An 18,355-nucleotide genomic window follows, 5' to 3' on the forward strand; every position below is an offset into this window, starting at 1 on the left:
CCTCATTCCATATAGGGCATAGTGTCGTGGATTTTTACAATCAGTACTCATTCCATATAGGGCATAGTGTCGTGGATTTTTACAATCAGTACCTCATTCCATATAGGGCATAGTGTCGTGGATTTTTACAATCAGTACCTCATTCCATATAGGGCATAGTGTCGTGGATTTTTACAATCAGTACCTCATTCCATATAGGGCATAGTGTCGGATTTTTTTTCGAGATGCAATTACTGGTAATCACTTTATATACATTTATATTGAAGTAAAATATAAGAAGCTCAAAATTTTAACGATGATAAGTGTCAAGTAAGTAACTTTATGTTACTGAAAAAATACTTTAATTAAAATCACCATTCGTCAGCGGTGTAGCATCTTTAACTATATGTACATGTCAGTATCTATTCGCTTCTCACTACAGTCACTACACCGTAAAAATGTTTGCTTTTCACCATCACAACAATGTGAAATTGTTTGCTTCTTACCATCACAACGCTGTAAGAATTTGCTTGCTTCTCACCATCACAACAATGTGAGATTTGTTTGCTTCTTACCATCACAACGATATAAAAATTTGCTTACTTCTCACCATCACAACAATGTGAAATTTGTTTGCTTCTTACTATCACAACGATGTAAAATTTGTTTGCTTCTTACTATCACAACGATATAACAAGAGATCCCAGAGGGATCTTGGCGCCCACCAAAGAATGATCTATGTCTGACAATAGAAAGAGGGATCTTTTCTCTGCTTTTCAAATTTTTACTACATATTACTACATATGAAATTTGAGAAAGATAACACTAACAAACTTCAATTATCACAATAGATCCCAGAGGGATCTTGGCGCCCACCTAAGAACGATCTTTGTCTGACAAAGGAAAGAGGGATCTTTTCTCTGCTTTTCAAGCTTTTACTACATATTACTACACATGAAATTTCAGAAAGATCCTTTGACTGCTTTCTGAGATATATAACGGTAACAAACTTTAATTATCAAAATCCTTGATGGCTACATGTCGGCCATCTTGTTCACCGATCGGTCCTAAAATGCAATATGCACAACTAGACCCCTAGAAGAACCTGCACATACAATTTGAGACAGATCCCTCCAGTACATTCTTAGACATAACGGAAAAATACTTCAATTGTCAAAATCCAAGATGGCAATCTGTCGGCCATCTTGTTCACTGATCGGTACCAAAATGCAATATGCATAACCAGGGACCTAGGGGAACCTGCACATGAAATTTGAGACAGATCCCTTCAGTACTTTCTAAGAAATAGTGGTAACAAGCTTCAATTATCAAAATCCAAGATGGCGTCCTGTCGGCCATCTTGTTCACCGATGGGTCTGAAAATGCAATATGCACAACTAGACCCTAGGGGAACCTGCACATGCAATTTGATACAGATCCCTTGAGTACTTTCTGACAAATAGTGGTAACAAGCTTTAACTATCAAAATCCAAGATGGCGGCCTGTCGGCCATCTTGTTCATCGATCGGTCCCAAAATGCAATATGCACAACTAGGCCCCTAGGGGAACCTGCACATGCAATTTGAGACAGATCCCTTCAGTACTTTCTGAGAAATAGCGGTAACACACTTCAATTGTCAAAATCCAAGAACAAGATGGCCGACTGTTAACCGATTGGTCCCAAAATGCAATATGCACAACTAGGCCCCTAGGGGAACTTACATGTGAAATTTGAGAAACATCCCTTCAGTACTTTCTGAAAAATAGCGGTAACAAGAATTGTTAACGGACGGACGGACCGACGGACGACGGACCACGGACAAAAAGCGATTTGAATAGCCGACCATTCTGTTGATGGTGTGCTAAAATTTGCTTACTTCTCACCATCACAACAATGTGAAATTTGTTTGCTTAGCACCATCACAACGATGTAAGAATTTGCTTACTTCTCACCATCACAACAATGTGAAATTTGTTTGCTTTCCGACAAACGATATAAAAATTGCTTCTTCTCACCACGGACAAAAAGCGATGTTGAATAGCACCATCATCTGTTGATGGCTAAGAATTTGCTTACTTCTCACCATCACAACAATGTGAAATTTGTTTGCTTCTTAACATCACAACGATGTGACCGAATTTTTGTTTACTTCTCACCATCACAACGATTTGAAATTCGTTTGCTTCTCACCATCACAACGATGTGAAATTTGTTTGCTTCTCACCATTACGATGTGAAATTTGTTTGTCTTTAACCATCACAACGATGTGAAAATTTGTTTGCTTCTCACTATCACAACGATTTGAAAATTTATTTGCTTCTCACCAAAACAACAATGTGAAATTTGTTTGCTTAGCACCATTACACCGATGTGAAATTTGTTTGTTTAGCACCATAACAACAATGTGAAAATTTGTTTGCTTTAGCACTATTACAACGATGCAAAATTTGTTTGTTTAGCACCATCACAAATAAGTGTGAAAATTTGTTTGCTTCTCACCAAAACATTGTGAAATTTGTTTGCTTAGCACCATTACAAACGATGTGAAATTTGTTTGCTTAGCACCATTACAACAATGTGAAATTTGTTTGCTTAGCACCATTACAACGATGTGAAATTTGTTTGTTTTGCACCATCATAACGATGTTAAAATTTGTTTGCTTTAGCACTATTACAACGTCTTGGAGGTTGTTTCTTAAAATTACTACACGTGGAAATTTGTTTCGTCTCAAAGTCACCTCATGGTTTTTTTTGTGTTCCACGTGACCTTTTATAGTAATTGCATTCATATCCAAAAGTCTCCACTTTCCTAATACAATTACAAGATCTGATCTATTTTGGTGCAGATTTCCTTAGACATCTTAAACTCTTTAAGATTGTAATGATTTTATAGCAGTGTTCATGAAAAACCAGTCAAAAGTACTTTTAATTAATAATAAACATTTATACATTGAGAGCCAGAAAACAGCAAATATTTCAATTCTGTTCCCAGCATGTTAGATTTGGAAAGAAACAGATTCAGGTACATACATATACCCAGTATGTCTCCACTCAACATGTATATAGCATCATACAGTTATGGAAAACATAAGACTTGTATACTGAGGGGACAGCATTTATTACAAGATTACAAGATTAGCTAACATCACATGTACCATATACTATAGCATATTTACATATACCACTGCATCTCTGTATATCTCGTAACACTATAGCTACACTCACATTCACATTTGCACATGTACCACTGTATATATCTCTGTAACACTATAGCTAACACTCACATTTACACATTACCACTGTATATCCTGTAACACTATAGCTAACACTCACATTTACACATATACCACTGTATATCTCTGTAACACTATAGCTTAACACTCACATTTACACACACTTACCACTGTAATATCCTGTAACACTGTATATTCTTAACACTAACACACATTTACACATTACCACTGTATATCTCTGTAACACTATAGCTAACACTCACATTTACACATTACCACTGTAATTCTAACACTATAGCTAACACTCACATTTTAACCTTACACTGTATATCTCTGTAACACTATAGCTAACACTCACATTTACACATATACCACTGTATATCTCTGTAACACTATAGCTAACACTCACATTTACACATGTACCACTGTATATCTCTGTAACACTATAGCTAACACTCACATTTACACATATACCACTGTATATCTCTGTAACACTATAGCTAACACTCACATTTACACATGTACCACTGTATATCTCTGTAACACTATAGCTAACACTCACATTTACACATGTACCACTGTATATCTCTGTAACACTATAGCTAACACTCACATTTACACATTACACTGTATACTCTTACACATAGACACCTTCACATTACCATGTATATCTCTGTAACACTATAGCTAACACTCACATTTACACATGTACCACTGTATATCTCTGTAACACTATAGCTAACACTCACATTTACACATGTACCACTGTATATCTCTGTAACACTATAGCTAACACTCACATTTACACATTACCACTGTATATCTCTGTAACACTATAGCTAACACTCATACCACTTATATCTCTGTAACACTATAGCTAACACTCACATTTACACATTACCACTGTATATCTCTGTAACACTATAGCTAACACTCACATTTACACATGTACCACTGTATATCTCTGTAACACTATAGCTAACACTCACATTTACACATGTACCACTGTATATCTCTGTAACACTATAGCTAACACTCACATTTACACATGTACCACTGTATATCTCTGTAACACTATAGCTAACACTCACATTTACACATGTACCACTGTATATCTCTGTAACACTATAGCTAACACTCACATTTACACATGTACCACTGTATATCTCTGTAACACTATAGCTAACACTCACATTTACACATGTACCACTGTATATCTCTGTAACACTATAGCTAACACTCACATTTACACATATACCACTGTATATCTCTGTAACACTACATATACGTACAGCTAACACTCACATTTACACATGTACCACTGTATATCTCTGTAACACTACATATACGTACAGCTAACACTCACATTTACACATGTACCACTGTATATCTCTGTAACACTATAGCTAACACTCACATTTACACATGTACCACTGTATATCTCTGTAACACTATAGCTAACACTCACATTTACACATGTACCACTGTATATCTCTGTAACACTATAGCTAACACTCACATTTACACATGTACCACTGTATATCTCTGTAACACTATAGCTAACACTCACATTTACACATACCACTTTATATCTCTGTAACACTATAGCTTAACTCACATTTACACATTACCACTGTATATCTCTGTAACACTATAGCTAACACTCACATTTACACATGTACCACTGTATATCTCTGTAACACTATAGCTAACACTCACATTTACACATGTACCACTGTATATCTCTGTAACACTATAGCTTACACTCACATTTACACATGTACCACTGTATATCTCTGTAACACTATAGCTTACACTCACATTTACACATACCACTGTATATCTCTGTAACACTATAGCTTACACTCACATTTACACATGTACCACTGTATATCTCTGTAACACTATAGCTAACACTCACATTTACACATATGCCACTGTATATCTCTGTAACACTATAGCTAACACTCAAAGGAGTAGATATGATAGGACCAGTAATTGGCCTTAATTTTTCAGGCCAAAAAATATTAAATCTGATCCACATCAATTTCACATCAATAAATACTCTCATACTTGCCATTCATCAAAACATAACTTTTTATAACCATGTACACGATGTGCTCCACCTATGACGTCATCAAATTGATGATTTTCCTCTTCTCGCCAAATTTTGCTAGAAAATTCATCATCTTTAGGTTAGAAAAGGCTTGAAATGGATTTGGCCGCCACCTTGGAGCAACATTATATTTTGCATGGATATGCGTAAATACACGATACACAACGTGAGAAAATCTCTTTCTGCTCCACGAAAACCACTCAAAAAGTATGATTTTTCAAGGATTTTTGTGAATATGGCGGGAAACTGCATGTTGATGACGTCATAGTGAACATAATTGGCACATGCGGGATATTTTCGGGAACTTATGTGTTAGCAAATGTATTCATCTGTTATATTGCAAAATATGTTGTTCTTTACTGGAGAATTAATTTTGGGGCCATATTCGAGTCACCTTCTCCTTTACACATATGCCACTATATCTCTTGTAACACTATAGCTAACACTCACATTTACACATATACCACTGTATATCTCTGTAACACTACATATACGTACAGCTTACACTCACATTTACACATGTACCACTTTATATCTCTGTAACACTATAGCTAACACTCACATTTACACATATACCACTGTATGTCTCTGTAACACTATAGCTAACACTCACATTCACACATGTACCACTTTATATCTCTGTAACACTATAGCTAACACTCACATTTACACATATACCACTGTATATCTCTGTAACACTACATATACGTACAGCTAACACTCACATTTACACATGTACCACTGTATACACTAACACTACAGCTAACACTCACATTTACACATGTACCACTGAATATCTCTGTAACACTACAGCTAACACTCACATTTACACATGTACCACTGTATACACTACATGTCATTTACACTACACACATACATTTCTTTACTTCATCCATGAAATGTGATCATATTTAATCTTATCTCGTCTTATCTTAATCTCGTCTCACAAGAAATGACTTCTACTGAAAGAAACAATCTTTTAAAAGTTAAAATTTCCTTCTTTACAAAGAAGCACTAACATACATATCAAAAGTGAAAACATCAATTGTAAAAAGGTGATATGTAACAAGTTATGTCATGAACAATTACTAAGAAATGTCCTGTAAAAAATCAACAACAATATAATTGTACATGTATGACACAACTTTTAATTTTCTTTTGGAAATGTTTATTTTTTCAAATTTCTAAGTCTCTTCCTCTCAGCTTTCTGTACCAATAAATGAAGCCGACAATAGTCCACACAAAAGAATGTTTTCAGTGGAAAAATTGTCATCATATATGAGTTTGAGAAAACAGATGTACCCTAGCCTAGATATTAATGAAATACTCTTATGTACACTCAACTGACAAAGCAATCAATATCAGTGAAAGTTTGTTAAATTAAGTCCCCAGGAGCCTTCGTTTCATGGACATAGAGAAGTCTGTCAATCAATCTGTTCTTGTCTTGGGTAAATTACCCTTATAGAGAGCTCTTTTGCAAACTGCTTTTCTTGTGGTAAAGAAAACTTAGGCAGTGGAAGGTTTGAAGCAGTATCAGATGGCCCTTCTTTGGTGCTCCAGCACACCATGACTAGAAAGTTTTGTACAGGTATCAGTTCTGGTCAGGTGCGTGGAATGAGACCGAGCTCCTGGAGGCAGGCAGCAGCTGTAGAAGCCTTGGCTGTTTTCTTGTTGTTACTGGCTACGGACGGCTGATATGAACTGCCATTGATCACCACCTGTAATCACACCAAGTAATGGTCAACACACCAGGTAAAAGGTCAACACACCAAGTAAAGGTCAACACACCAAGTAAGGGTCAACACACCAAGTAAAGGTCAACACACCAAGTGAAGGTCAACACACCAACTAAAGGTCAACACACCAAGTAAAGGTCAATACACCTAATAAAGGTCAACACATCAAGTAAAGATCGTTATACCTATCTTACAGTAATACAAAGAAAAAATTGGTCCTCAAGCCTACAGTTTTAAAAATGAATAATCTGAATGATTTCACTGAATTTGTTACAGTACAGGTTAAGACAAATCAATGACCTTTTCATACCGTTATATCTTTATTGATAGATAGATTTACCTTGAAGAGGAAATGTTTCTTGTGGTCTGGTCCACTTTCATGAATGAGCTGAAAATCTGGCGGGCCCCATCTTCTCTTGTTACACAACTCCATCAGGGCTGATACAGGGTGTTTACCTAGGGGAAAAACGGCACTACACTACATATACTGAAATCCCATACTTATTACATAGTCTTTCACTCACTTAGAATAGGATTTACACTAGGCTCAGTTTACTAAACACCATATCAGCATATCTGAATGCATTATATTGTATGTGGTGAGTTTGTGTGTTTTGGGAGACTGTGGTATGTTTTGTTGTGTATCCTGTAACATTGAAATTTCTTGTCCATATAGTTACCCATGACATTGAACAGTATACTGTATTCAGTAACACTGTACCCAGTTACATGTATACTGACACCAGATCAACTGATTTTCAATCCATGCAGATTACTCACTAGAGAGATCATGTGTGAAAACACCTGCCCCTGCCCCTCCTCCACTGCCTCCACCTCCGTGTCCCTTTCCTCCTGGATTTCCTCGTCCCTTCTTGGAATGTTCCTCTTGGGACGTCAGTCCTGGAAAGAAGCATAGTTACAGACTGATCACATGTTACTCACCCTGCTAGTACACGGCTAACATTTATGTTTAAAGATTATACCTGCTGTTGCTGAGTATGCATTGATCACACTACAGAACTGAAGTTGCATGAATACACTACTGTTTGATAAATCAGAAAACAGGGAGGTGATCACCCTAGATACTCCAGGGGTTACTATTACTGATTTTATATCCACCCCTGCACTATATGATAGTAAAACTGGAGGCAAATGAGTTGATACAGGTACTTTGATCCTTTTATTTACATATTAATTTACATTAGGAATTGCATAACAGTATATTGTGTTGATTGTGTTGCTTTGAAGTTGTAATCTTCATAAGAAGTCTCTGCAGACCTGTGATTGGTCTCTTTTTTTCTCCTAAACTGCCACCAGTTTTACTATTAGATTATCCAGGGTTTGATATTAGTGATAGTAACCCTTGGATTATTGAGGATGGCAGATGACATGAGTACTTACAGTACGGTGGAATACTATCTAGACTTTCCACTACCAGTTAAAGTCCCATTATTACCTTTGCGGTCAGTCTTTATGTCCAGTTTAAGAGGCTCAAGAGAGCCTTCGTTGTTCTTCCCCAGACCAGTTCCCTGTTTCCAGCCCATCTTCTGCAGCAGGGCCATGCCAATTCCTCCACTCACGGGTGCTGCTTTCTTAAACTGGTCCTGTAGCAACAGATATAGACAACAATAAATAACCACTTGTCTAGATCTACATATCACCAACTGATCAAACACCAAAGGAAAGTCACAGATAAAGTTATAAACTAACCAGTCACAAACTTCAAATGTCAAATTCAAAGATGGTCATTTGTTGGCTAAGTTGATTTTTGGTGGCCATGTTGATATCCAATAGGCTTGACTAGGGCTAAGGGGGGAACTACACATGAAATTTGAAAAGGAACTTTTTGGAACTTTATGAGAAATTGTGGTTACTGGCAGCATATTTCAGTCCCCTCTCTGAAACGTTGCTTTCTGATCAGTTTTCAAATATAACATGTACATATAGGAACCAGGGGAAACTTAGAAATGATAGATCCCTACAGTATCTTGTGGGAATTAATGGTAAGAAACTTCAGTTATCAAAGCCAAATATGGCCACCTCTCCTCCAAGATATTCAATTGGTTCACTTGTGAAATAATTACAGCTAAATCTTCAGAAAACTACTACTAAAAATTCCTAGTTGAGATATAGTATCAAAATCCAAAACATACTGTTTACCATTCAGTCTCAAAATGTACAGAACACATGTTGGTAAAAACAACTGAAGTAAATTCAATAGTATTTGTAATAGTAATTATAAAGAAACAATAAATAATAATGCTTTTGTTTATAAACTGTTGCTCAGTTCAAATTCTCCAACAAGTCCTTAACTCATTCCTCCCCAAAGACCATCCATAATGACCTGCCCCAGTCTGTTAATCAGAAGAGTTCAAATGGTCGTCCAGGTGTGAATGAGTTGATAAGTTCATGTAACAGAAAACTACCTCTTTGAAGAGTGCCAATCTAACTCGAAAAGGCCAAACTAACGTGTGTAAACTTTTTTTTAATTGCCACATTTGTTGAAGTGATTGCATGGAAATGAAGTGTGACAAACGGACAAACAAAAATTTGATATCCCTGTTTTAGTGAAAGTAAGAAATAAAAACACCATTAATCTAATCTGTCATAACTTTTATTAAGCTTTAGAAGCTTCATATGAAATTCACACTGAACTTTATAGAAAATGTTTATATAAATACATAACAATATATATAGATATATATTAAATCTTGGACATCAAAACTAATTTAAGCTAGCTCTATGGACAAAATTCATTACACTGAAAGTTATATTCATAGAGCATTGACTAGAATAATTTGCCACTAAAAATATACAATAATATATGAAGCAAAATTCAAAGAATCCTTGAAGACAACAAATTTTATGGAATTTTATCTAATATCACATAAGACATAACTAAGTAACTATAATTTCCTAATTGACCCCCTCCTGGACACCTTGCTGGCTGGATTATGTGCCCTTGCTGCCTGGACTTACCACACGCTGATCACTGGTGGGTGTGTAGTGACACACAAGGCCAAGGTCACACACATACGATCTCCTAGTGACACCATCGGTCGTTGCCATGGCAACAGGGAGCTGTCTTTTATGGAAGCTGTTGGCCATTAAATGAGAGGTAGCATACAAATTGCACCTACCAACATATACCACACTAGGGAAGGTATGAAATCTTTAGACCAGGCCTTCATACTAAATACACTTTTTATGAAGTGGTAATTTTGTGATAAGGGTTCCAGATTTCAATTTGAATGCCAAATATGACATTTATTTGATCCGAATGAAATACGTTTCAGTTCAACAAAACCTGGTCTAGAGAATAGTAGGTGCAATCTAAATATGCTTCCAGCTCACAGATTTGTATGATAGAAGCAGATAGGATTTTTCATTTTTTTTGAAAGATTTGAAAATATCATACCCTAGTTTTATCTGTAGGGTTATTTTTAAGTATAAAAATTCAACAATAAGAATTCTGAAATCTACACTTTGTTACTGCTTCTGTGATACGGTGTGGTATGTTTTTACAACAATCACAGATCAGATGCTAATGTACCAATATACCTGGTTTGTACAGAAGCATATGTCTGTGAGATCGTTAGTATGGTCATCAATGTGCCTCATGTTGTGGTACAGTGTGTGATAGCCATTTACTCAATTTGTCTTTAAAATTTAGATTTGACTGAAATTTCTGTTTATGCATGCATAAATACCAATACAAATTATGAGAAGTATGATGAATATCACATGACACATTAATGGACCACAATAATGAGGCACAAAGATGTCCATGGCAATAGTCGGTGTAGCGGCACGGACAGACAGCTGGTGTCTGTACTAGGACCTGGAAATAGATAGTTAGCCTCATCATTCAGTTGAGTTTGTATTGCCTTCATTTCAATTAAGTATCAGGTGATGGTTAACATAGCTGCAAGTCTGATTTAGCATACACCTGGATATTGTCTATACAATGTATATAATATGTATCACTTGATTTGCTACATACAGTGAGTTTTTTGTTTTATAAATACATGTACATCATTAAACTTATCGTCTACAGTATAACAAAATTCTTATTACTTCTCAATAATACCAGTAGATATTATCATTATGATCAACAAATTAAAATCAGAATTCTCCTTTTCTTAAATCAGCCAAAAAATACATGAAATTACTACCTGGTATTTGTTCCCAGTAGATACATATTCATTGTTTTCTGCTTTGTTCAGTGGTAGCCCAATATGATTACTTCAATTAAAATTTCAAATTGAAACTTTCAGTCAAACACATACATGTACTGGTAAATATGAATTACTACCTGTTTACAATAAACAAACTAAACCAGATTTCTCCATTGTACATTTGGATGATTAATGTTTACAACAGTTATGAATGCAAAACAAACTCAACTGAATGATGACATGTTTATGGGTTACAATCAACAGTTCAACCCTTGCCCTACCTTCTTGGCCCAAGCCTGGTGTCGTTTGTCCGTGCCACTCAGTTCCTCTGGGGTCAGAATCTGAGCACCAGTCGACCCCAGGAATTGGCCTGGCAGATTTTTGGATGCAGCCCACATGCTTGCCTAGAAAGAAGACATATAATCAACACATTGTAAACCTTAAAAAAATTGACAAATCTGTATAAACACATTGTCTGGGACCTAGGGCAATAATGTAATAATGAAAATGCTCATTACCTTATGTAGTGTGTACGTCATCAATTATGTATCTATTTTCATTAATTGAGTTGTAAAATTTGAACAGTAGTTTGTAGAGATACAAACATTGATAACCTTGAGTCACTTCCAGCTAGGTTAGCCTTAAAAGCTTTTAAACAACATTATGAGGAGTGTTCTAAATTCTCTTTAAAATATTGAAAAGGTTGAAGGATCAAATAAGAATGTCTTCTAATGTTGATGAACCAACCTTTTTCTGTGCATTAGCAATGTTGCTCAGTGCAGAAATATCTTTAGGATTTTCCTGCAGTTTTCTCACAGCAAGCAGACGTTCAGAAATGATTGCCCCAATATCCATGGGCTGAAAATCAAAAAGTACTTTATTTAATTCTGGGGGAATTTTTAAATTACTTTCCAGGAAATATTGTTTTGGGTTGGGTTTTTTGTTTTGTTTTTGTTACATCTATGTGTAAATTTTCAAATTTTAATTGCTTTTTAATGATAAAATAAAGTTTCTTTTCAACAAGAATTTGGTTAAAAACTTCCAATAGAAGATACAATCAAAGAAGAATTAATAATTTCTTTATTGAAAAGTTTCGCAAATAAAAGTTTCCAGTCAATAAAATTTCCCTGTGCTACAGCATACTGTAGAAAATGGTTTTGGGTTTACTCAGAATGCTACTTACTGCACTTGGTGTATCTGGGAACACTTTCTCCTCTGGGGGTGGGGGTGGGGGGTCAGTTGGAGGTGGAGGTACAAACTTTGGGGTACCGGTGGATACAGTTGAGCTGGGGGTTGTTGATGCTGTAGCAGTAGAGGCGGGGGCGGACAATGATGCAGTGGCCGGTGTGTTTGTAATTAAAGCTACAGCATTGGTTGTGTGTACAGGAACCCACTCAGGCTCCTTCAAACGGTGTACACTACCACTAGACACTGGGAACTGCATTCTCAGCTTGGACTGCTCTGTAATCTTTTCTTGTGGGGTCAACACTGGCAGAGGTTTAGCGTTCTAGTGAACAGAAGATCATATCAATCTTAATACAGCTATAACAAATAACCACTGTTCAAACATTTGTATCAGATGTGAACAATGCCATCTTTACAGTATTTGTAATACTGATAAAAAAACATTCAAACTATAAGTGCATTTGAATCAAAAACAAAATAGTTTCAACAAGAATAACAATTCCACGCAATTGGACATAGCCTGCAATTCGTCATATAAACGCAAAATTCATAATATAATTGGCCTTTGACCTTTGGACTTAAAAAGCCATTCCACCAACAAAGCACTTCATGTTAGGAATGAAGGTGTGTATAGGCCAGACGTCTGTACATTTGCGCCATACCATTGCTGACATAATGATACCTGTATGTTGCTTGGTTTTCAAAGGTGACACAGACGCAACTGATCACATTAATGATTTTTGATAAATATTATCTCCCCTTGACTTTGGTAGATTAAGAAATTGAAGCATCTTACCCTTATATTCATCACAATACTAGAAGATGGTTCTCGCACTTTAAATGGATGATGGATGAAACTTTCCTCCTCATCTTTTTCATCTGCTTCTGATTCGTCTGATGATGAGGACAAAAATGACTCTGTGCCCCGATTCTTCTCTTTAGACGATATTCTCTTACAGAAGTCTAAAATCAACACAAATGAATAGTTCATATATCTAATGATAGAAATATGTATCAGGGTTACTTGATTAAAACTTGTACTAGTAATTGTTTATCTACAATCATCTTCTAGAGTACTAAGATATTTACTAAGAGTTACCTGTAAGTTCGTCCACTGATGTACCTCCTGCCTTTATTGTAGTGAGATCCACAGATGGAGCATGACCAGACTTAGCCATCGCCAGCACGTTCTTACTGTAACAAATATACACCTCTGTTGTAATACCAGTTAAAATAAATTTGAAATTACTTCCTAATTTGATTTTTATTGAGTAAATTTTTGTTTGTTTTTGCCTTTTGTCCTATTAACAGCCAGGGTCATTTAAGGATGCAAATGGTTTAGAAGATGAAGGAAAGCATAAGGTCCTGAAGAAAAACAATCGACACTTTACAACTTGGTCACCAATGTCCCTTGTTTGATAAAACCTTCAATAAAATCACAAACAAGTACTGTAAAATGACATACATATACACATACATATATTATCTACTATTTTCTATTTTAAAATACATGAATAGTTTTCTCATGGTGACAGACAAAATTCCAATACTATCATCGACTTTCCCCTCAGAATACTTACATAGCTATTTCTCTTAATTTGGCCTTGTCAATCTTCACACGAAGATCAACCGCCTTCTCAGGTGACCTTGACCTCCTGTCAGACCTTCCCCGATCACGACCTCTTTCTCTAGATCTGTTCCTTTGTCGATCTCTTGACCTGTCTCTTGACCTGTCCCTTGACCTGTCCCTTGACCTATCCCTTGACCTGTCCCTTGACCTGTCTCTAGATCGATTTCGGGATCTGTCTCTGTCCCGAGATCTGCCACGACCCCGGTCTCTATCCCTTGACCTGTTGCGTTCTGTGTCCCTATGAATACAGATAAAATAACAGACTTCTTTACATTGCATATAGCCATTATACACAACATAATATATACTGCAAGCTGTTATATGTATAATGCAAGTCTAAAACTCAAACATCAAATTACATGGTACATGCACAGCTTCTAACTTTGGAAACAATATCCCATGATCGATATTTTTACCCAAAATGTAAATATAATTGAAGATATCACTTATCTTGTTCATAGAATTTGGTCTTAAAGTCTGAACAACCATCATTTGTGTAGTTGTAATATTTACTCTCTAGTGTTTCTGATATTCTATACAATAGAGAGGGGAAAAGTGGAATCAGGATTACCATCTTATCAACCTCATATGGCCTTCTTAACATTGCTTCAGGTGTAGGTCAATGTATTACTTAGTAAAGACATAACAAATAATCATACTACAAGCAGTAATATGCTTGAATCTGCTTAAGGATGCCTATATACTTAAGTATTTAGAGTTACCTGTAGGCATAAGCATCAAATCCTCGATCCTCCCATTTTGGTGACCTTGACCTGGATCTACGACTTTTTTTGCTTGGAGAACGAGAGCTCCTGTGTCTTTTTGGTGACTTTGACCTATAAAAATAACAATTTTACAATTGTCAGGCTGAAATGATTATGAATACTTTGCTATATTGCCCCAACTTTGCAGGAGGTATAATTAGATAAGTATATACATTTGCTACATAAATCCCCCCATTTGTGTCTGATATTCATTTTGTGGTTATTAAAATTAAACAGTTGTTTATCACAAATTTAGATATTTGGAAATTGTTTCCAAAAATATGCAGTTTATATATTTGCCTGATGAAAATAATAAATTTAAAACAGCTGCAATTTGTTGGCCAGTGTTTTTCTTACCAAAAAGATATTTTAAGAATACTGGTCAAGGTATCATCATTCATATCTAGTCCTCAGCTAAGTTACTAATTAAAATTTCTGTGATGAAGAGGTGCCATTTTGCAATTTTCTGAAGAACTAAAAAGACAGACAGTATCATTGTATCAGTACATGTGTATCTACCCCTGATATTTTATCAACTGATTATACAAACCTTGAGGATGATCTGTGCTTCCTTTTAGAATCATCTCGCTTTGTACCATTTTTTTCATGATCTTTAGAGCTCTTGTGTTTTTTCTTTTTCTTGTGCTTCTTGTTTTTCTTGTTTTTCTTCTTCTTGGACTTAGAAGAAGAAGATTTGGTGTCCTTCTCTGAGTCACTCAGTGATCCTGTCTCGGAGACGCCATTATTTTCGTCCTCTTCCTCGCTATCCTCATCATTACTGTCATGCTTATCCGAGTCATCATCATTAGACGATAGGACTTCACCTTTAAAAGATGTTACATTGCCATCTGTTTCAATGCAATGTTTTAAGATTTTTATAGATTATATGATTCCTATATACCAGGTAATTACATCATTATACAGTATTATCACCTGACCAGTCTTTACACAATACACGTTAACCTGAATTCTAATAAATACAATGCTGGTAAATATACAACATTAAGTAATTTCTTTCAAAATATGTGCATCTTATTATGGAAAAATTCAAAATTTCAAATGCTCTTTGTACTTGAAGATTCAAGATCAATCATTATTGAATGTTTAAGTCTATGCCATAGTTTTCTTTTCAAAGGTAAAATATATACCATCTTCTAGGGCCTTCTTTTGTTCTGCACCTGTCCGCTCCCCTGAAGAGATGAATTCCGCACTCACTTGACTTATCTTCAGTGACATCTGTTTCTTGGCTTGCATCTTTTTACCAAACTGAGCAGCCAGTGCAATGTTTATATTTGTCTTCACATTTCTAGCATGCTCATCTTCATCCTGCATCATATCTGACACCGAGGGCTGTGTTGATAACTTTATATCAGACATGGATTTTTCCTGAACTGTCTTCAATATGGATGATGCAAGTGTTGATTGAGGAATTTCTGTTTTGGATGTAGAGGTTTCCAAATTGAGCCAAGAAGGTTGATTTGAGGATTTTGAACCATTGTGGCCAGACAAGTTTGTACCTTCAACACTTTCCGTTTTTATTTTTAATTTAGAATCAGCTGATCTGTCCTTGCTACTATCCTTTATATGCTTTTCTTTCATGTCCCATTTTGATTTTTTGATTTTTGTTTCTGATATTTTACTATCCTTATCATCCACCGTTTTATGTTTTTTATTGGTTATCGGTCGATTTTTAGAATCATTCCCAGGTGTATTTTGTGATATTGTTGTCAATTCGTTATCAAGAAGTCTGTTCATTTCTTCCACAGAGGCAGCCACCTCACCAATATGACCCTCGCCCGATACAGAGTCATCAGCTTTACCTTGATACTCAGATTCTATCTGTTGCATTTTAGTTGCCAAAAAATCTTTGAACATTTCATCCACAATACTCTGTTCCAGAGGTCCTTCCACATTTCTTTCCTTCTGCATTAAGGTGCGCTTTAGCTTAGACAGACTTTGGTTACTAGAAACAGATTTTGAGTCATTAGATGAACCCTTAATCTCTGCCTCTTTTGCCATGTTTGAAAAATTTAATTTTTTGTTTAGTTTTTCAGCAATTAATTCCTTGGCTGGCTTTGGAGGGTCTTTCTTTGTAACAGGGAGAGGAATGGGTGGTTCATCTTTACCGACATCGTATCTTACTAACTTAATGGACTTTCTTGACTTGACTTTAGGTGTAGGAGATCCATCAGGTAAGGGAATTGTGTCTGTTACAGGCAAAGGTATCAACCCCACACCTGAACTGTCTTCCTCCATGGCTATAGCCTCTGGATTTCAGTCAGCACCAATCTGTATATACCACCATAATACAGGATGGATGTCCTAACCTCCTTTCCATCCTGTAAGTACCAAAGAAGAGATATAATTACACATTAGTGGTTAAACTATCTGCAAGTTGTTGTACTTGCATTAATTGATTAAAAATAGAAAAGTAGCTTGAAATACAAATTCTGCCTCAAAAAGTGTTCCTTTGAGCTACAGAACATCGGAAAAAAGTGTACATGATATTTATGTTTGTGTAATTGTGTGTGAGCATTTTGTGGGAATGTGCATATAAATACATGTATTTACTGGTTGTATGTGGATGTACGTGTATATATTACTTCATTTTGTTGTGTGTTTAATACTTAATAGAGGAGATGGATGCCTTGAATAACTATACTGAGTTCAGAGTAAAAGTAGGGAGAGACTTTCAAGTTTCCGATAGTTTGTTGGAAAGAGTTAATTTGAATTGGCAGATAACCAATTTGGATTTTTAAATTTACAGGAGGTAATTTTGAAAATATTGGTGCTTTAAATTTGTGAATGATGCAAAGGTGTTACCAGTCTATCTGTTTTGGAATGTTTTAATTTGTATAATATGACAATGCATCTGTTTCTATCTGCTTATTTCCCCCAGTTGAGAAGCTCAACCACCATTATCACACTCGATGTATCTGTGTCAAAAGCTGACGACTCTTTCTTGAATATCCTTTAATTTCCTCTTGGTGGTGTGGGTTCCAAACTGTGCATGTTTTCTAATGTTGGTATTTCAGAGAAGTAGAGATGAGATGTTTGACTTAGAGGGCAGGCACAATGGTGCATAGATATGCTAAAAAAATAAATTATACATGTTGTTTGCATGGGCGTGACTCTTTAAATCTGACTGGATGGCGATGGCGATATTTTTGGTTTGTCTACATGATATAATATATTACCATTTAAAGAGAAATTACACTTGAATTATAACACATGTTGGACTCGTTCTTTTTGTAAGGCCTACTGGCAGTAACTAGATTTACAAAACAAAAATTGTATGAAGTTACCGCATTATTTGCAGATTAATGGTATCCACTTTTGGTATCGCATATTGTTCATGAAAATACACGTATGCAAAATTAATACAAATCCGACTCAAATTCTTAATTACCTTTATCTCTGTTGCTTAATTAAATATTTTGTTTATCACATTGTTGTCTTCTCGCGGTGCTTTCTCGCCATTTTTCCGGAAGTGAGTGGTACACACTAAAACAGAAACCAATGACCGAGCGGA

At 35.8% G+C, this 18,355-nt stretch overlaps 1 protein-coding gene across 5 annotated transcripts; it reads right to left on the reverse strand.

Moving 5' to 3' along the window:
* Nucleotides 1-4,333: 4,333 nt before the first annotated feature.
* LOC138329028 (protein Son-like) lies at nucleotides 4,334-18,353 on the reverse strand. 5 transcript variants are annotated; one of them, XR_011209395.1, is made up of 15 exons: nucleotides 18,233-18,353; nucleotides 15,972-17,162; nucleotides 15,374-15,671; nucleotides 14,782-14,895; nucleotides 14,010-14,297; nucleotides 13,529-13,623; nucleotides 13,226-13,392; nucleotides 12,428-12,751; nucleotides 11,992-12,102; nucleotides 11,526-11,648; nucleotides 8,523-8,670; nucleotides 7,847-7,966; nucleotides 7,407-7,522; nucleotides 6,179-7,048; nucleotides 4,334-4,604 (listed from the first exon to the last, which is right to left on the reverse strand). XR_011209395.1 is itself a non-coding variant. In XM_069275739.1 (14 exons), exons 2-14 carry the CDS (start codon nucleotides 17,077-17,079, stop codon nucleotides 6,932-6,934), a joined length of 3,105 nt encoding a protein of 1,034 aa, XP_069131840.1. In that variant the 5' UTR covers nucleotides 17,080-17,162; nucleotides 18,233-18,353; the 3' UTR covers nucleotides 4,654-6,931. The 5 variants fall into 5 exon arrangements, 3 of the variants coding, with proteins under 3 accessions (XP_069131840.1, XP_069131830.1, XP_069131847.1); XM_069275739.1 differs by lacking the exon at nucleotides 4,334-4,604 and having other exon boundaries at nucleotides 4,654-7,048; nucleotides 15,374-15,647; XM_069275729.1 differs by lacking the exon at nucleotides 4,334-4,604 and having other exon boundaries at nucleotides 4,654-7,048.
* Nucleotides 18,354-18,355: the final 2 nt, after the last annotated feature.

This window comes from Argopecten irradians, chromosome 1, assembly GCF_041381155.1.
Source record: "Argopecten irradians isolate NY chromosome 1, Ai_NY, whole genome shotgun sequence".
NCBI lineage: Eukaryota > Metazoa > Mollusca > Bivalvia > Pectinida > Pectinidae > Argopecten > Argopecten irradians.

Coding starts and splice junctions, on each gene's coding strand:
- LOC138329028 (XM_069275729.1), bottom strand. CDS start 17,079: ATGGAGGAAGACAGTTCAGGTGTGGGGTTGATACCTTTGCCTGTAACA. Junction 13,624..14,009: donor AAATTAAGAGAAATAGCTAT/GTAAGTATTCTG, acceptor TATTTGTTACAG/TAAGAACGTGCTGGCGATGG. Junction 13,393..13,528: donor ATCAGTGGACGAACTTACAG/GTAACTCTTAGT, acceptor TGTTGATTTTAG/ACTTCTGTAAGAGAATATCG.